Source organism: Oenanthe melanoleuca, chromosome 5, assembly GCF_029582105.1.
Source record: "Oenanthe melanoleuca isolate GR-GAL-2019-014 chromosome 5, OMel1.0, whole genome shotgun sequence".
Taxonomy (NCBI): domain Eukaryota; kingdom Metazoa; phylum Chordata; class Aves; order Passeriformes; family Muscicapidae; genus Oenanthe; species Oenanthe melanoleuca.
This window is the reverse complement of record NC_079339.1, coordinates 27,588,907-27,608,895: the sequence shown is the minus strand read 5'-3', so window position 1 is coordinate 27,608,895 and position 19,989 is coordinate 27,588,907. Positions and strand designations below refer to the sequence as shown.

Genomic DNA, 19,989 nt, shown 5'->3' with positions numbered 1-19,989 from the left:
CTAATGCAAAAAAACAAACAATGTAAACCCCAAAACAACAATCTTATGCCCTGTTATGAAAATAATAACAGCCCTGTAGTCTCAAACAGAGCCCATAGAAAGGAGAGGGACATAAACATTTCAAAAACATCTTATCATGGGAACATTGTGCATTGCTTTAATGGAGCCAGGTTACTTGGGTTATCTTCTACGGATCATTGCTTTGCATGAGATAAGAAAATCTGTAATAGTTCGTCTAAACTGAATGCAGTTTCTCTTCAGTTGTGTCAAAATACCTGTGTGTGGAAGACTACAGCAGTTAAATGTTATGTCTGTGTGCCCCCAGACCATTTTATGTCCAAGTAAAATGAAAGCTTGGATTTTTAAAATTTAGTGTGGATTTTTAAAAATTTGAATCGATTAATAAGAGTTACTGACTGAAGCATTTTGGGTATTAGTTATTATTACTTGATTTTAGGAACATCCTGTGTCTTATACCTCATACTGCTTCCCCCATCAAATTTCTGCTAATAATTCTGTATTTAAATTTAAATGCCCAGAGGGAAAATGTCTAAGCTGCATATTTATGAACAGAAATTGTCCAGACATTTTCAAATGTACTTTTTGAACAAATTCTTTGTTTCTCTTCATGTACTGGCATACTTGATTCTATATCAGTAATCAAAAAAGAAAATAGAAGATACTTCTGACTCATTCACAGTAAAAAACTAATACAAATTTCTCTTGATAATGCTCTGTCAGTTTTAGGAGTATTTTCTTCCCTCTTCTACCATGTGGAGTCATTGCCATAATGTATATCCATATCCCCATCAGTTAATACATAAATGTACATGTAGGTGGTGTGTCCTGTAAAGTGAGCTACTTTTAAAAAGTACTGAAGAGTGAGTCTTTAGCAGTTTTAAAAGATGTCGTGCATTTTCACCAGACCACGTCCATCTTGGGATTAGCTTTTAAAACTACTTAGTTCAAGAGTTCTAAGTGAGTTTTGATCCTTATGTTTTATTGTTCCTCTGGAGCATCTTGCAGCAGCATATGTGGTTTATATTTCTTAGCAGTCCTTCCAATAAAAAAAATCAGATGACCAGAACAGCTTATTCTGCTTAAAAAACCCAAAACAACTCCTCTAACAATAAACACCCAAACCAAACTCAAAACAAAACCCCAAAAACCGAATGATGAAACACCAAACAAAACCCACGAAAACACCCCACCAACCTGCACTGCACATCCCACCCCACCGCCCACACGATACACTTGCCCTTGGAGCAACGCTCAGTCTTGCTGAAGCACTGTTTCAAAAAGCTTTGTGTGTACTGCAGACCAGGCTGGCTGCTAGCAAACATACTTTGTTAGGTAAAAATCTCAGCTGCCTTTTTTCCTGTTCCCAGGCAGAGTTATGGGAAGAGCACAGGTGCAGGGCAAGGCGAACTTGGTGTTTGGATAATGTAAATGTTGTCTGCTTCCTAACAGACAAGTGAAGACTAGCATAAATGCTTTATTTTGTGTACCACCTTTTGCACTTGATCAATTGCTCTGAATCTACTCCACATTTAAAATAATTATCTTTTCACCTAGTTGGTCACTGTTAGAAAACAATGATGTTACAGACTGCAAAAGCATCATAAATATTGGCTTTTTGCTGGAGTGCTCTTTAAAAATTGTGTATTCCCAGATCTGTGTAGTAATTTTGTTTCCAAAGGGCCCAAGATAGTTTTACTTACAGACTTTTGGGAAGCAAATTTTTAGCCTGTCAGTGACAGAACGCTGTATTTGCCTTCTATGTCAGCTTCCTTGTGTAATGATTTGAAATAGAGGTTTGACTTGAGAATTTTGAAGAAGTATTTTCTTCAGGTATTGAAGAGCTGGTCATTAGTCCTATATTTCCTAATTAGTGTCAGTAAAAAATACAAAATTCAGTGTTTTTTCACCCTGTATGTTTTTAAATTATATTGTTGTTTAGCATTACTATGGAGTAGAGGAAAAAAAAGCAGATTCTCATTATCTATTTCACTGTAGATATTTCTAATGTGATATCCTTCAGTGTCCAACCATTCTGTGCATATAAAATTAGAAAATTAAATTTTATGCTTACGGTGCTTGACAAAATACATTGAAATCTGTCACTGAAGCTACAAGTCAGTAAGATGATAGAAAATCCTCCCTAAACTGCCAGATTTTGTCTGCTAGGGTTATTTTTGTAATTTAATCCTTCTATTCTTCAGAACTTAGAATGTATAATATGCTGTTGCATGTGAATTAGATCTAAACTACTAAATCTGAACTTGTGTAGATTATTATTTCTGCATCTTTTATTCTTTAAGATGGGAAGCAAATGGTATGTACAGGTTGAAACGTACCATTTTCTGTATTGAAATTAGGTGGCATTTGTTTTGCATTAGGTGGCATCTTTGCCTTCTGAAATCCTGTAATTTGCAGGTGTTTGTATGATTCATACTGTTGTTAGTTCTTGTTAAAAAAAGCCAACCAAACAAACAAACAGAAAACCCAGTTATTTAGGATTAGAACTTTTAGAAAAAATGAGTTAAGTTACCAGATATTGTTAGTAGCAGAAAACCTGGAGGTGGAGTGCATGGCATCCCTTACGTCAGAGTGGCTGGTGTTAGGTTGCTCCTGGAACTCCAGACAGGCAGTTAGGCTTGGATAAACCTCACTCCTAATAAGTGAAAACTTACAAGTCTAATGTGTAAACACTCCTGGCTGATCTTTGCTAAATAAAAATGGAAAGTCTGAATTGGCCTGTGTCCATGTCTACAGCAATTAAAAGGAAAGTACTGTTGATTTGTATGACCTCTGTATTCAGTCAGTTCCAAGTCATAATGTGTATTTTCCTTAGAAATTTATAATAACATCACTGAAGTATTTCTGAGTTCAAACGGGGTATGTGATACCCTAGAACTTAAACTGAAATATATCTTACCATGCTGATTTTTTCATATTCACCACTTTTTCAACTCTCTTTTTTTCTGTAGTGTTTACACTATGTTTCCCTATAGTATTCTTCATTGGTCTCCTGCCTCAGGTGAATACATTTGTGATGTATCTCTGTGAACAGCTGGACATTCATGTCTTTGGTGGCAATGGTAAGTGTTGTGTTTTTTGTCAGCGGCGAAAGTATGAGATGTGGAGCAGCCAAGATCAGTAGATCAGTATGCTAGTTAAAAAATGTAGTGGTTATGCTATTTTTATTGCTACCCTCTAAATACAGAGTACTTAATTGTATTTTTAAAAAGCCTTAAAGTTTTTTGATTATTGAGAGAGAGAATTACTGTCCTAGTACTGTCACGTTCTTCCTCAGCTGGTTTCTATTGCAGTTAACTATTCCCATGGTAAAGCTGTTCAATAACTTAGGAGATTAAAAAAGCCACATAAAATGCTCTTGATAAAAATCACTTACAGGGGAAAATACAAGTAGCTGCTCTGGTTTGAATTGCCTTTTTTTCCCCCATCAGAGGATGCTAGGAGGTTGATACCTTAAACAAACTGAAGTATTTTGTATTCTACCTTAAGAAAATAACAATATTTTTTTCTTTTCATTTCTATGTTGTTCAGCTACCACAAGCCTGCTTGCAGCACTTTACAGTTTTATCTGTAGTATTGTGGCAGTAGCATTGTTGTATGGACTGTGCTATGGTGCCCTGAAGGTGAGAAAAATTTTATGCACATTAAATGGTAATGTTTTGATGTTTGTTCTCTGTTTTCTTCTGTATTAAGTAACTAAAGTATGCAACTACTGGATTAGAAATATTAGTTTGATTTACTAGGGTTTCATACTTGCTCAGCTATGATGTCAATAGAGGAGATGCAGTGCAAGAACAAAGCAGATTTTTTTGCTTTTAAAAGGTGTGTGATTTGTGCCTGCTCTAACAGGCTCTGTTTTTTTTTTGGTTGAAAACATATGACATTTACCATCAGTTCCATTTTACATCAATTCTTGAAAATACCATGCAAGTGACTTATTTCTAGCAGAGTCTGCATATATTTGTATGTTAACCTCTCAAAATGACTTGTGTAAGTATTTTTTTCTGATGCTGCAAAAGTGGAAGAGTATCTTCTAATTAATGTTTACTTGAGAAGAAACCTAGAAATAGTTTAGTGTCAAAGTGAAGATGTTATCCTATCTGAAGGGGAGAGATGGAGAGTTAGCTGGTAAAGGGATACATACACACAAACACACCCCCACACACCCTTTTTTCCTTGCTTGAAATGTTGTTTGAAAACAGTGTGGAGTGTGATGCTGTTTCTGTTTATTCATTTCAGGTGTCTGTCAGTAATTGGACATGTGCAGTTTACAATGAATTGTAGCATGTGTGGGTCCAACTCAGAGTTGACTGGCTTTTCTACTTTATCAGAGAGAGCAGAAAGTTCCTAGGGGAGTTACTCCCATGATGCTATCACCTGCAGGACATCATTAGCTTTCTGTGAATTTGTACACTTGTCTCATTATCCTTTTGTAAACACACCCATTTAAGACAAACAAGCTTTATCAAAGAGTAGCTGGTTGTCTTTGCAGATCCAGTACAGGTCAGGAAAACAGTAATGAAGCCACTGTTTAGTCTGCATTCAGCACATTAGAAAAAGTAAATCTTGAGTCAAAATACATGTAATGTTCAAAATTAAGAAGTGACTAAATACTACAGCTCTTCAGAGCCTGTGGTCTCAAGGAATCCAGGAAATGCTTCATAAGGGTTATGAGAAATGATGACTGTTAAATGATTAAGATGGTGTAGACTTGAGGGACATACACTGTGTTAGAGTTTCTGATCTACAGTTAGACATAGGTAAAGATGGAACAGTATTTTTATACAAAAAGCCCTGGCTTATTTTTGTGGAATTGTTGTTAATTTCTCCATTCTCTGTGATATATGTGATTCTTCTATGTCAGGTAAGTGATGTGTTTCTCCTTTTTATTAACATTTTGTTTCTGTCTCCAGGATTCCTGGGATGGGCAGCATATTCCGGTTCTCTTCTCCATATTTTGTGGTTTGTTAGTGGCAATATCATATCATCTCAGCAGACAAAGCAGTGACCCTTCTGTACTTTTGTAAGTGACTCAGTTTGTGTCTCTTCCCCAATGAAGAAGCAAGTTGCAAGGATAAAACTATGAATAGCTATGAATAACCTACTTAGTACTGTTTGAACTCACCAGCATTAATCAAAAATACTATATTTTTAGTTCAATAGTTAGATGCAAAATGTGAGAATTTCTAGTTCCTTCTCTAACAGTGACTTTTTTTGTGGTTTCTGGTAAATCACTTACATGCCAAAATCTCATTTGTATGCCTGCTGATGTTCTCCAAAATGTCAGTGAGGTGCCATCTTTCTCTTTGTGGGTTTTTTGGGAATAACATGTATCCTTTCTGTGTTTAAAGAGGTGCTCAAAGCACTGGTTTAAGCTGAAGTCCAAAAGAGGACTTTTTGAACACTTTCATTTGTTGAAGTATTCTTATATTGAATGTGTGCTCCTAGCACTTCAAATAATTATACTAAATTATAAGGATCTGTTTTGGTGATGAGTATTCCCATCTAGCATGGGGAAACAGGTATTTATGTTATTCTGAGTTGGAGTAGAGATCTGATGCTCCTGAGGGTGTTTGATTCAGTTAATAATGATACATGTAAAACAAAGTAGTTCCAGTAGGAGAAGCACCTCCCCCAGAGTAGCCAATAAAAGATCAGCCACATAACTAGGTTAGGCAGAGCTTGAACCTCGATTTAAATTTAGCCATTAAAATGGATTTTAGTGTTGGATGAATTTGATAAATTGTGGCCTGGGGTAGATAGTGAAGGACCTCCTCTGTGACCAACAAAATTAATGATCAATGAGTGTTTACACCAGAGGAAATTTCTTATCTTTGGGTGGACCACTAAACTTCATCTGATTACTCTTAGCTCAGTTGATATGAGGTCCTTTACCCTAGGTATTTGTTCTTCTGTCCAAAAAACTGAAGCCTGGATGTTCATATTTGACTTGCTGTTGCACCTGTTTAGCCAGATGTGGCATAGTTCAGCATTGTAATACATTGTAATATGTAATTTCCTTTTGAAGAGTTAGGGCTTGTTTTGTGGTGATCTTTCTGTCCAGAAAATGAATAATATTTCTGCACTATGTAGGGTGTTGTAAGAAAAATCACGCTGACAGGTTGAGAGACAACTGCTTATGGCTAGTGACATGGCACATGGGCTTCTAAAAGCTTAAGTGTAAGGTTTTGGGGCTTCAGTTATCAGCAAGGCCTGCTAAGAATTTAGAATTTTAGTCAAAGTGGCTAATTCATTAATTCATCAGGCTAGAATAGGTTTCTTTTATTGTTGCTGTTGAATGAAACAAAAAAATTTATGGGTTTTTAAATGACTTTGACAAATAGATCACTTCTAAATTTTGCACATTTCTGTTTCAGTTATTTATGAGTTCAAGTTTTGTTTCATGATTGGACAAAAACTGAATTTTAAGCAGAATTTAGCAATTACTCCTGTGTTGCTACTAGAGGAACTGCAGTTTGAACATCTGGCTTCTACTCTTCAGTAGTTGCTGTTTGGTACAACAGAGAACTAATTCTTTTATAAATTGAGATCTCTGTAAATTTGCTCAGCTATGTGGAAGCACTGATGTGCCAAAATTAATTTTTTGTGATCAATATGTAATAGAACTTCTGACTTTCTTATTATTATAAAACCATGTAGAACAATACATGCTTTTCAATGGGATTTTTTTTGTCTTTCTTTTAAGCTCTTTAGTGCAATCAAAATTTTTTCCTAATTCTGAAGACAAAAACCCTGAGGATCCTCTGTCTGAAGTAAAAGATCCTTTACCTGAGAAGCTTAGAAATTCTGTGGTAAGTAGGCTTTTTAATTATTATGGTTTTTAAATTCCATTTAATCATTTGGTTTGTGTTGTTGTATGTGGCAGCCATCTCGATCTTGCTTAGCTCACACTTGTCACTTAGCATGGTTCTAATTAGAATGGGAATCACAGCATTTCCTTTAAATCTGCAGCTGAACTCATGCTACACCTAGGAGTATAATGCTGATATTGCAATTTTAAGTTATTTAAAAGCAGAGAGAGTTGGAATTCCCTAGTGTGAATTCAGTGAAGTATCACCAAGGATCTTCTTTTAGCTCAGGGATTATAATAGATGATGTCTGCTTTTGTGCAGAAGTTACTGGGAAAGAGTTAATGGTGGTAAAACTGTATTAACTCAGTACTTCTAGTAATTTTGAGGAAGACCTTTGTGCTTGCTGTTCCAGAAGTAGAAAATAAAAATGATGGAAAGTGTTTCGGGGCTTTCTGTGGTTCATTTGGGTGGTCCAAGTTATTGCTTTCTTTGGAAGCAGATGTAACCTGTTCCATTTACTTAAACACAACTTTGAATTTTTTGTACAAATTTACTCTAAATATTTATGGAAATAGTATTTAAATATTATTCTTTTTCACACAACGTAGCGATGAGTAAGAGACTTAGAAGCTTACTACATTTGACTTGGACAAAAGAAGTTGAAGATTCATTTAGCTTTGTGTAGGGCTCAGCTGTAGGCTGAACTGTATAGGTGGGTTTTTCATAATACAGTAGTTACAAGCATGATGAGGTTCAGTGTATGGAAACTGCAAATAAATATTTAGAGCAGAGAAACTGCAGTTCTTTTAACATTTAGCAGGTGATAGTGACCATAGGAGAGTGCCTCCAAGGGGGCAGAGAAACTGAGGATTTTGTAGCTTTTCTTACAGTGGTTTTAAAAATCAGGACAGCTGATTGTTGAAGTTGGAGCCCAGGAAGTTAAGGCTTTGCAGCAATAATTGCTGTGTGTAATTATTTGGCCAGTTTTGGATTTTAGATAATCCTTTAATGATTTTCTGGGCTGTTAATACTGAGGCTGCTTTTACAGAGTGGGGACAGGTCTAAACTTGAGACTTCGAGTTGCAACGGCCCTAAGTAAGCATTGCCCCCTTGTGGCTCAGTGTGGCATTACTAGTTTGGGGGGGTTGCCCATTATCAACAGCTTGTTTTCATTTTTTAGGAGGAGTGGAAAATTCAGCCTTGTTCCTCAGGGTCATTCCCAAGCTATCCTTTACCCTTCTGCAAGGAAGGCAGAAAAGGGTTAAAGAGCCTGGTTGTTTCACCTGGATGGTGGCTCTGCCTAGGCAGCACTCTTAATTGTCCTGTAGTTTAAACAATTCTTAGATCATGAACGGGAAATTTGATTGTCCCTTCCAGTGCTTTCATCAGTGTTTTAAGGGGATCCTTACACCACCTCTCAGTCCAGGATTAGAGAATATATTTGGTATATTGATTTGTTGTGGCTCCCCTATAAATATGTGTCTTTCACTTTGTTAAACTGATGCTCTTAGCTGTAAGATTTGTCGTGTGACATTTCTAATAACTTCAGTGGAAGTAGTTAACACTGGCATAATTAAAAAGTCTTTAATCTGTTTCAATGTTACTGCGTTTGTGTATTCAGGAGGTATCGAAAGGTTAGAATCTATCTTGGGGATGTTTTCCAACTTTAATGATTCTCAGAGGTCAACCAAAGCTGGCATTTTCTAAAATTATTTTATTTTGACTCTGCAGAGCGAACGATTGCAGTCTGACCTGATTGTGTGTATAGTCATTGGTGTCCTCTATTTTGCAATTCATGTCAGTACAGTATTTACAGTTTTACAGGTAAGATGTTGCTTCATGTCTTCAGTTTGCCTTCTGTATGCATATACTGTGGTGTGATATAAAATATATTCTGGTAGTTCACTGAGTCTTCTGGCTAATTTTAGATAGTCTATAAATGTATAGCATGACAAGTACATGACTGAAGGTCTTCACTTTTATGAGCTCAAAAGATCATCTTCCCTAGTGTTCTTGTATTCTAGACTTTTGTTTTAGCTCCTGGCACAAAACACCCTCTTTTGAGTCATCTATTGCAATTAAATAGTGTCAGGATTATTTTGAAATAAAGAAAAATGATACTTTAAAAAAATGTTTAAAATGGTTACTGCTTAAAGATTGAGGATGGACCTTGACTCAGCAGTTCATGCTAGCATGGCTCTTTGTAGATTACAGTATATGGCAGTACCCCTATATTGGAATATATGGGCCAATACCCCTATTATACACTGGAATGATTACTTACAGGACTTCAAAGATTATTTGAGTTTCAGGTTTTTGACTTGTCAGTCTAGCTAGTGTTCCTGCTTTGGATACTTTAAATGACTCTGACTCTTGTGATAATGGGCATGGGACTAGATCCTGTGCTTGAATTTAAGTAAAGCATTTCCCTCAAGAGCTGCAATTACTGAGTTTCTTATTTTGGTATTCCCGTTATGAAGCCATTGATTAGCTTATGAATAGCCTTCTGTAAGGCAAATGAAAATTTCTGGCATGTATTTTAGAAGGATTTTACCTTCCTGCTGCTGCCTAAAGTTAAAGTAAAAAATTAATTTAAAAAAGCATATACATTTAGGTAACTTTATGTCTTCAGGGGAAGTGCATTACTTAAGCATCTGTACTTGTATTTTTTGAGGAAAGTATCCCTTCTATTGTATGTCTAGATTTCAGCACTCCACCTGAATATTTCTCTCCCCCACATTTGAGAGACTTGACTGTATGCTCTTTACCAGTTGTAAATTTCAATAGGTTTGGCTTCACAAATTCACAAAGAACTTATGACATAATGCAATTCCAGTTTTGCTATTATCTAGACTTATGTAGAAATGTAGAGAAAATTTTAATGTGTAGAAAGCATTATCGTGAAATCCAGTCAACATCCCATGTTAATTTTGCAGTAGTTTCTGACTTCTGTGGATGGGATTTGTCCTGTGGGAGACTTCTTACCTTCTCAAGTGAATGAGAAATTAATGATTTGTTTTTGCTTATGCTTATATCTCCTTTTAATCCAGCAGATGGAAATGTAAATTGGGTTCAGCCTTTAGAGAATAATACCTTTATAAAATGAAATGCATATGGGTCAGGAAAAATGGACGGTGAAAAAGACTGGTGCACTGTTTTTACTTGAAAGTGCATTTCAATTCCATGAAAATTTATTAGCTATGAAGGGTTTTTTTTTTTTTTTCTCACAGGGTTTCTTGTTTTATCTTAAAACTGGTAGTAAGTTTCTCATGAAGAAATACATTAGTATTGCAGGAGCATCTGCCCGTATGCTGGAAAATAAACTAGCAAAGTATTTATTTTGTTTATAAAATACAAATCTTAATTTCTTCAATTTTTCTTTTTAGCCTATTTTAAGTTATGTTCTCTATGCATTGGTGGGTACGGTAGGCTTTGTGACCCATTACGTTCTGCCTCAGCTCCGAAAGCAGCTTCCTTGGCACTGCTTTTCTCACCCACTGCTGAAAACCAAGGAATACCATCAGTTTGAAGTCCGGAGTAAGTACTGTCTGTAATGCTTCCTTGGACTTGCTGTAGTTGCTGACTAACTTCTGTTATCTGTTGATATACTTAATCTCTTTACTATTCTCACCACTGGATAATTTTATTGTATCTGATCTATAAATGAATGAGTTTCTCAGTTCCTTATGCTTTGATTCCATGACATTTTATGAATCTTTTAACTGGTGATGATAATAGAAGTGTTAACATTATCACAGAGCAGTTCCATTAAGACAGTCTTCAAAATCTTAAGTGGCAGTTTGTGCTTATGATTGTCTCAAGAATTTTTCATAGACATCAAGTGTGTTTCACTATGTATTTCTTCAATTCAAGTTTTCTGGTGTTTTAGAGGAGTAGGTGTGGTGAATGCTGGTGGAGACTTCATCTTGGCATTGATCTGGTTTTTAATAGTATTGTTGACATTTTTAACAACAGAAAATAGTGGAAGTGGACAACTGATGGATGAAGAAACCATGGAACCAGTCTTACAACTGGATCTACATAGATACGTGTTTGCAGCTTGTGCTAAAGCCTGTGTTTCTGTGGAATCTTTCCCCAGAGATGCAGAAAAGATGGAGTTATACTGCTTAGCAGTTTTCCAGAATGGATAAATGTTGTGGTAGATTGTGGGGACTTCACTGTTAGAATGTTTTTATTGTTAACAGCAGACTTAAGAAATTCCTGTATAAATTGCCTTGGAAAGAACTGAAACTACTTTGGTTTTTCATTTCAAATAGTTGTCAAAACAAGAAAGCATTCTGCTGCTTTCAGGAACAGAGAATTATCAGAATTGATTTGCAAACTTTCTACCTTTTTAGCAGCCATTCAGTGTGAACTTTTCATTCATGTCTAACTTGTGGGGGTTTTTCCACTGGAAAAAGTGAAAAGTTCAATTGTATGCCTTAAGTCTTTAATCTCTGAAACTAGAAAGACTACAGTTGGTGCCCTTTGCATGCATCAATATTTACCATAGCTTCTGAAATTAAGTTTTCTAGCCTATATTGTAGAACAAATTTTTCAATCTTAATTTGCATTAATTTGAAACCTACTTTACAATTCTTGTAGAAGTTTAAAAGAAGTTGCTGAAATGACAGACATTTGTGTTGGCAGGTAATATAGGCTCTTTTGTATTATAGAGTTGTAAACCAGGAGTCCTTCAGATGGAATACGGTTGAAAAACCATTCCTTTTGCATGAGATAAGATGCATCATTTCAAACAGCTTCATCAATTGCAATGTTGAAATTATTGAAGAGGTGGAATCCAGTTTGTTTCTTTCTGCGTACAATAAGAAAGTAGCTTGCAAACTGTTCTGTTGTTGTGTGAACATTGCAAAAACTCTACTGGGGCTACTGACAGGAGCTTCTCTTTATTTCTGTTAAATAAAACTACAAAAATCCATTGTGAGAAAACGGCTAAACCAAGTAAATTGGATAAAAAAATCTTTATTTTGTAACCAGAGAGTTTTGATTTGACAGTGCCATCTGATTTCTGTTTTTTAATGTATCTTGACAGATGCTGCGCATGTTATGTGGTTTGAGAAACTTCATATTTGGCTCCTTTTCGTAGAGAAGAATGTTATCTATCCACTGATAGTCCTCAATGAGCTCAGTAGCAGCGCTAAGAATATTGCTAGTCCAAAGAAACTGGATACTGAGTAAGTATAAAAGGCTGTTAAGTAATATTGAGTATGTTTGCTGTGTTGGAAAATTACGGTAGTGACTTTTGGTGTCAATGGGAAGACAGGGCACCTTAATGGTACTGTCTTAAGATTAGGCAAGGAATAAATAAAGCTTTTCTTTATTTAAAAGCCTGTATAAAGCTGACTTAAACTGATAGGAGTATTACACTGTTAAACTACACACTCCCGCAAAGATAAGTCATTCAACTCCTAGCATATACTGTGAAGATAGCAAGTTGCAGAATTACTTAGTAATGTGATAAGTTTGCTTGTTGACTTACAGAGTCTGTAATAGATTATCCAGATGGCAAGTTCAAGATAGTGTTGATATGTTCTGGTATTTTACCAGGTGTGAATTTCAGATTTGTTCCCTGAGTTGGTGTGCCAGTGTGCTGCCCCTCTGTAGCTTTCTTCTCTCATCAAGGAATTCCCCAGGCTTCCTAGCCCATAAATATAATCCATATCCAGATGGAATTGCACACTGCTTCTTAAATTGAGTCTTAGTTATAATCCCTTGAGCAGTGTATCTGTCTCAGCAGATGATAGCTCAATAATAGGCCCTGCATTTTTTGCCTCAAAGAAACAGTTACTAGTGGCTTGTTTTGATTTGAAGTTCTATTAATTTAGAAGAAAAGAGAATATAAATATTGAAATGAAAAAAAATATTTTGGGAAGCATGTTGTTAGATTAATTTTGTGGGGTGGTGTGTGGTTTCTTTGGCTTTCTTAATTTTAATCCCTGCATCTAGTAAATTTTCACTTTGGGTTCATCAATGTCACTATGAGACCTTTGGGAAGAATATTGCCATTGTATTACTTTAACTTCTTTTTCTAATAACCCTTTAATATGTCAGTTGCTGTGTCTGAAGAAAATTGCAGTTCCCTCAATAGAAATTAGAGCAGTACAGTCATGCAGGAAATGATAATCTAATGTTCATTAACGTGCTCTTGATGATTAATCTAGCATTTTTGCATTATTGCATTCATAACCTAAATTAAAGACTAGATTTCTCTTCAGATTCCAAGGATATTTAATCTCCTAATTTTTAAAAATTTCTTTAGTGGCACATTTAGAGTCAATGCCAATTCTTGAACATTGAGTGGCTTGAGGGTACTGATGAAAATATTTAGATAGTAAACTTTTTTAAAAAAGAAATCTGAAGTTGTCTTTAAAAAAACCAAGAAATTAATAACTTCCCCCCCCCCACCAGTTCCAAAAATAAACACAAATAAAAGTTTGAAAAGATTGGTATTGCATGGCAACACAACTTAAATGGTCTTTAAACCCCTTTCAGAGAACAGGTAATAATTGTTTTGTGTGACTTCCTTACACAGGTTGGGTGCTTTAATGATCACAATAGCTGGCTTGAAGTTACTGCGTTCATCATTCAGTAGCCCAACGTGCCAGTATGTCACTGTTATTTTCACAGTGCTCTTCTTTACTTTTGATTACAAAAGTTTTACTGAGACCATGCTGCTAGATCTCTTCTTCATGTCCATACTCTTCAGCAAGGTAACTTTTAACTCTATTTTGAAGTGTTTCAGTTCATCCAAAGGGGAAAAGAGATGGATAGTCCTATCTGATAGGTAATCTTGTAGATTCTCAGTCTTTTGTACTGTAATAGATATGCTGTAAGGCAACTAGGACTTCTTCCCAAAGCATTTATGTTGGCTTGAGAAGCCATATGTAACTTTCTAAATCTCCTAAGTTTGTACATAGAACAATGAATTGTATCTTATGTTACTTGCTTTTATAATTACATCCTTTTTCTATGTCTCAAAGCTTGTGGTACATCAGTAAGAATTCTAGGATGACCAGTAAATTCCTCAGGATGCAAAACATGTTGATTGTTAGCAAAAATACTGAATTATTTTTCTTTTTTTTTTCCCTGTAGCTTTGGGAACTCTTTTATAAACTGAGATTTGTATATACCTACATTGCTCCCTGGCAGATCACATGGGGGTCTGCCTTCCATGCTTTTGCCCAGCCCTTTGCTGTGCCACGTATCCTTTGAAAAAGCAAACTTTCTCCTTTAGTCGTGTATTTATAACTTCTGAGTACTGCATTATAATGGATACTGTGTTTTGGGGTAAAACTGCTGAAGGAACAGGTTTGTCTGATGAGTATTTACATAGAAACTGTGCACGCTTTCTGCCTTGTTACAATGCTATGTGTTATATGGTAACAGTAGGAATAGCATCCTGATGTAAAAGAAACATGGACCAGAAATTATTCTGAAAATCACACAGTTTTTCTTTTGTTATTCCCTTTTACAGGAGTCACTAAATTATGGTTTTAGTCCTTGAGTTTTGCATTTTAAACTTCTGTAGGCTAGTTTGAATGGAGTGTTGAGCTAGTATTTTCAAAAAACTTTTGGGAATGAATGCAATGTCTAGTGCTGGATTTCCATCTATTTCTGTTTCTAAAACCAAAAAGAATCCCTTTATTGCTGGAAATACTACAAATATCTTTGCTACATAGAAATTCATAGAGATCTTGTTTTGCTCGTTGTTGGTATTGCTGTCTGCATTGAACACTATCACAGAAGCTAAAAAAAAAGTAGTTGTTGCTTTGCTTTCCTTAATTCTCTTATCCTACAGATTCTGCCATGTTGTTTGTCCAAGCAGCTGTGTCAGCTTTCTTCTCTACTCCACTGAATCCTTTTCTGGGAAGTGCAATATTCATCACTTCATATGCCAGGCCTGTCAAGTTCTGGGAGAGAGACTACAAGTAGGTGAAATAATCAAGTTTGGTTTTTTTTTTTAATTTGGATATGTCTGATGTGGTGGTTTGGATATTTTTTTTTTGTTTGTTTATTTTAACTTGTGAATTTCTGCTGTTTTCTTCCCCTCAGAGGAAACTAGTATAAGGCACTGAAAGTTTTCACTGAACTTGTTTCTGAAATACTGTAGCACCTGTTTTTTACACTAAGATCATTTGCTTCAGCTGCTTAAGTAATTTCTACTTAGAGGTGTGCCATCCTCTATTTTTGGAATTTATGGTATTGTGAAGTGCAATTCTCATCAAAAAGTGAGTTTATATATAAAAAAGTTTTGAGGAACAGTTCATAGATGTATTTTACCTGTGGTCATTATTGTTTTGCTCACAGCAAAACTCTCTAAACTTAACACAAAAATCTGCCAAGGTAGATTAGTTGTTCAAGGTGGGATCTAGTAAAAGAGTCTTCAGGTCAGATTATATTTCTTTTTGTTTTATTTCTTTTAAGCTCCCTATTGCTGATAGCATATCAGACCAGTAAAATACTTTATAAACAGCAAGGCCAAGTTGAATGGATATTTCTGGTATTTCTTATTTCCCTTCTAACAATAGAACAGTTTAAATGCAATGTTCCGAATCTTACATTAAAGCGTTATGGTTGTAATTTCAGACAATGAAAGAACTGTCTAAAAAGTAATCTTTCACTAAAGTCTACTGAAATGTTTGCTGTGCTAATTTAATTGGTCTTAACATTTTCTCCCATCTAAACCTTTGTGATACCTAAGAAAACATATGCACTTTTATCTAAAGTGCAAGATTATTCTATGGCTATTTACTGTGGACAAACCCTATTAGGCATTATAATGCTATCATACACAAAAAATACTTTTACAAATGAAAAGAGCAGCAAACATGCATCTAAAACTATTTTACAATAACTTTTAAAAGCTATTTAACTGGGAATTTTTTATACTATGTTAGTTTATTTCCTTAGACATTCTTGCAGATATATATTTTGTATTAAGTATGCTTTGTTTTATTATTTTCAGCACAAAACGTGTGGATCATTCGAATACTAGACTGGCTTCGCAGCTAGATCGGAACCCAGGTAGCTCTCCTAGCTGGATTTTGGTAGTTGGTTTGGGGGGTTTTTTTTGAGGGGTAGGGGGGCATTTGGGAAGTGGGTTGGTGTCATCATCTCTCTTGCTTTATTCCTTAGGCTCTCCCATAAGTTTTTTGATTCCAGTGTTAGGTTTGTGTTCCTGCTTTACCTTTTTATTTATAATTGTTGTAGGCATGAAACTATTTTGCTTTTTACTCTTGAGTAGTTTAAAAAGTGCCAGGTATTATTTGAGGGTGTCTCAATGTCCTGGTAATGAGGCCAGTACAGCAGACATTGAGATATGTCTCAATGTGCTCATTTGCTTTTGCACTTTATTATCTTGACTAGGTTGATGGGAGATGCATGAGTGGAACTGAAGGAATAATTTAAAAAATCGAGGAGTGACTAAGAAAAAATTTGGTTCAAAATACAAATGTCACTATGCATTAATTTGGAGTAGTTGTTCTGTAAAAAAGGGCAAGTAGGGGGTAGAGTGTGAAACAGCATTGTGGTTAAGAAAAATATAGGATTCAATGTGAAGTAATAATTCACATTCAGGCTTGATCTTTTTCTGCAGTTTCAGATAACCTAAATCCAATTTTCCTGCAGGTTCAGATGATAACAACCTGAATTCTATCTTCTATGAGCATTTAACTCGTTCCCTTCAGCACAGCTTATGTGGAGACTTGTTGTTGGGTCGCTGGGGAAACTACAGTACTGGGGACTGCTTCATCCTAGCCTCTGACTACCTCAATGCACTAGTACACCTTATAGAGATAGGAAATGGCTTGGTCACCTTCCAGCTGAGGGGGCTTGAATTCAGAGGTGAGTGTCTTAGGTGTCCTTAGCTGTCTGCACTAAAAAGTAGGCTTCTGCTTTGGACACTTAAGTTATTTTCAGTTGTGTCCTGTTAATAAATTGCGTTGAAAGTGGCCTGCAAGGCCTCTTGATGCTAAGTCCTCTTTCCATTTTAGTGCAACATGGCTACTTGTTAAAGAAACCTAACCTAACTAAAATGGGATCCTAGAGTCATAAATAAAGCTATCTAAATCTTTTGTTCACTTAGTGTTAAATGAATTTAATTGGAAATAGGTTGAATTTTATAGTCTTCTAAACACAAGTTCACATTAAAGCTATCATATAAAGCTTTCAATTTTTTCTTCTTTCCTTTGTTTTCTCCTAAGGAACTTACTGTCAGCAGCGAGAAGTAGAGGCCATCACTGAAGGTGTAGAGGAAGATGAAGGTTTCTGTTGCTGTGAACCAGGCCACCTTCCTCACATGCTTTCCTTTAATGCTGCCTTTGGGCAGCGTTGGCTGGCTTGGGAAGTGCTTGTAACAAAGTATGTTCTGGAGGGTTACAGCATCACTGACAACAGTGCAGCTTCCATGCTTCAAGTCTTTGATCTCCGGAAAATTCTCACCACTTACTATGTGAAGGTGTGGTTTGGCTCAGGGCAGCCTGTGTGGGGAGGCTGGCTGGGCTACACCTGGGAGCTGCTCAGTGTCATGAACTCCTAATGTCTGTCACATGAGGCTCATGGGGCGAGGTGGTAGTTACAGGTATATGAACACCTTCTGCAAAGAAGACAGAGTTTGTTGTGCTGACAGTGACTCAGTACTCTGGTGCATGAGCAGGACAATGGCCCTGCACCAAAAGTGCACCAGATCAGAGAGAGGACACTTCCAGCTGAAGTTGGAATAGAAACTTTAAAACTGTTATCCAAATACAATAGCTCTGTTGTAAATGAAAAGTTGGTTAGTTTGCTTCTTTAGAGAAAGTAAGCTGCTTTGGTCTTCATAAGTTGTCCAAACCCGTCTTTGGTTCTTAAAGAAGAAACAAGCCCTCTCCTCAGTTCTAAGACGACTGTAGGCCTCAGATGTACTAATGTACATCTCAGTACCTCAATGTACTAACTGAGATCTTTGTATAAGCTACTCTTTCTGAGAGCTGAAAATTTTCAGGTTAAAGTATTTCCGAGATACTTATTCACACATGCACACAGGCTGTGTTCACTAGCACAGGGGTCTTATACTGTTTTGTGTTTTAGCTTTTTTTAAATTTAGAATTTTTTAAAAATTCGGTACCTAAGCCTCAATGTTGACTAAATAAAAATTTCTATGTATTTGTTTTCTGCAAAAATTACAGTGAGGATCTTATTCCATCTTTTTTTCCTTTCCTTATTCATTCAGTCTAGGCTTCAGAAATTCTGACAGCCTTTGAGAAAATACTCCTGTACACCACATGTATTGTGTTTTCTGTGGAAATGTGTTGTTCCTGTGAGTGATATAAATGCTACTGTGTCTCAGTTTTGTTCATTTTCACAAACACAATGGAAATAAGTTGAAACAATTGAGACTGCTCACTGGGTTTTCTAAATTGCAATATTGACTCATATTTTTAACTGCTGCCGTTTCAGGGAATTATCTATTATGTCACAACATCCCCCAAGCTAGAGGAGTGGTTAGCTAACGAGACAATGCAGGAAGGACTGCGGCTGTGCACAGACCGCAATTATGTGGATGTAGACCCAACATTTAACCCCAATATTGATGAGGATTATGACCACCGTCTGGCAGGGATCTCACGGGAGAGCTTCTGTATGATATATTTGAACTGGATAGAATATTGCTGCTCTCGAAGAGAAAAGGTAAGTATGTCAGGAAAGCCATTTGCTATTCTAGGATGGTGTCACTTTTTTCCTGTTGGTTTGACTTACAGATGGGTTTAATGCTGATTTTTAAATTAAGTGTGTATAATCAAAGTATTTTGATTGAAACTGTTTTGATCTTCCAGTTTTGAGATGTGAATTTAATAGATTCTGTAAGTAATGTACAGTTTAACCAGTTAATTAGTGAATTTTCTTTGCCAGCTCAAAGCAATCGTAGTTGAATCTTAGACATTCATCTATATGCAGAAGGGTATGTCTGCAGAATTGATATTTTATACTTCAATATCAGTGTTCACAAATCATTCCTAATTAAACAAAAAAAGACCAAAACAAAAGTCCCTAAAACCCAAGATACCTGTTTCCGTCTTACTAGACTCACTCCTTCTTTCTCAGTGATCACATTACACCAGTCCTTTGGTCCACTGCAATTGTTGGCTTGTGAAAACAATCATCCTATATTCAACCTTTTCTTCTTTCCACAATCCTTTCACCTTTTAAATGTTTGTAGAGGAATGCCTTGACTTTTTACTGTTTGTAAAATAACTGTGTCAAATTAGCGTTGCCTTTGAGAATAAGCAGAAATGTAATGAGATTAAAGGGATGGGAATATAATTGAAATTTACATGTTTAATGAGGGATCCAAGACTTAAGGGTTCTGTTTTGCTTTGGTGGTAAAAGTTGAAGTGTGTTTTAATGGGGGTAAAATTAAATGTCCTGTGGTCAAAGGGCAAACAATAGCCAAAGAAAATTATTTCTCTCCAGGAAATGAACATGAAATATGTACTGAAAAATCAGATTTTATCACTTAATTGAATGATGCCATTTGCTGGGACATTATATACTCTGGCTATACTACTGGCTTTGAACTGAGGGCAACTTTCCCTAAAACTTGACTAAAGCTGTAGTCTAGGGAAGTTGTCAGATAAATCAGGCTTAAATACTCCTAACCAGTGATAATCCACTGCATTCATTGAAAATATCTTTGTCTCAACCCCATAATTCAGTTAATCAGCAGTGAGACTGCAAGATACATGATGGGGAATGTAGCATGCATCAGTTTAGCTTGCAATTTATCTTATTTCTAATAGTTTAGGTATGTTTACCTTTACAAGTATTCTTAGGTACTTGCAACTCTTGCTCAGACTTTGAATCAGAATTGGTTTTTTGAGTGACTGCTGTGGTATGTACATACATACACTTGAGAACTGCCACATTTGGCAGTCCTTCTGGCAGAAGCTTCTTTTTCTCTGGCCATTTCTTTATTCCATTCATCTATATTATTTTTTCTTTTGTTATTGCAAGCCACTGGATTCAAGCAAAGACTCACCCCTAGTGACATTGTGTTATGGACTGTGTGTTCTGGGACGAAGAGCATTGGGAACAGCTTCACATCATATGTCTAGGTAATAAAATGTCATAGCTGTAAGCT

The 19,989-nt window shown here is 36.0% G+C and overlaps 1 protein-coding gene across 10 annotated transcripts in view; it reads left to right on the top strand.

The window, feature by feature from the left end:
- The window catches only part of PCNX1 (pecanex 1), an 86,615-nt gene that overhangs the window by 49,758 nt on the left and 16,868 nt on the right, over nucleotides 1-19,989 (top strand). For all 10 annotated transcript variants that reach the window (XM_056492240.1, XM_056492239.1, XM_056492235.1 and 7 more), the window contains 15 exons: nucleotides 2,991-3,101; nucleotides 3,571-3,662; nucleotides 4,953-5,062; nucleotides 6,746-6,851; nucleotides 8,583-8,675; nucleotides 10,238-10,388; nucleotides 11,905-12,046; nucleotides 13,405-13,582; nucleotides 13,965-14,073; nucleotides 14,671-14,800; nucleotides 15,838-15,896; nucleotides 16,500-16,715; nucleotides 17,075-17,328; nucleotides 18,309-18,539; nucleotides 19,863-19,963. In XM_056492240.1, the coding sequence (XP_056348215.1) occupies nucleotides 2,991-3,101; nucleotides 3,571-3,662; nucleotides 4,953-5,062; nucleotides 6,746-6,851; nucleotides 8,583-8,675; nucleotides 10,238-10,388; nucleotides 11,905-12,046; nucleotides 13,405-13,582; nucleotides 13,965-14,073; nucleotides 14,671-14,800; nucleotides 15,838-15,896; nucleotides 16,500-16,715; nucleotides 17,075-17,328; nucleotides 18,309-18,539; nucleotides 19,863-19,963 (2,083 nt within the window). The remainder of the gene's footprint in view (nucleotides 1-2,990; nucleotides 3,102-3,570; nucleotides 3,663-4,952; nucleotides 5,063-6,745; nucleotides 6,852-8,582; nucleotides 8,676-10,237; nucleotides 10,389-11,904; nucleotides 12,047-13,404; nucleotides 13,583-13,964; nucleotides 14,074-14,670; nucleotides 14,801-15,837; nucleotides 15,897-16,499; nucleotides 16,716-17,074; nucleotides 17,329-18,308; nucleotides 18,540-19,862; nucleotides 19,964-19,989) is intronic.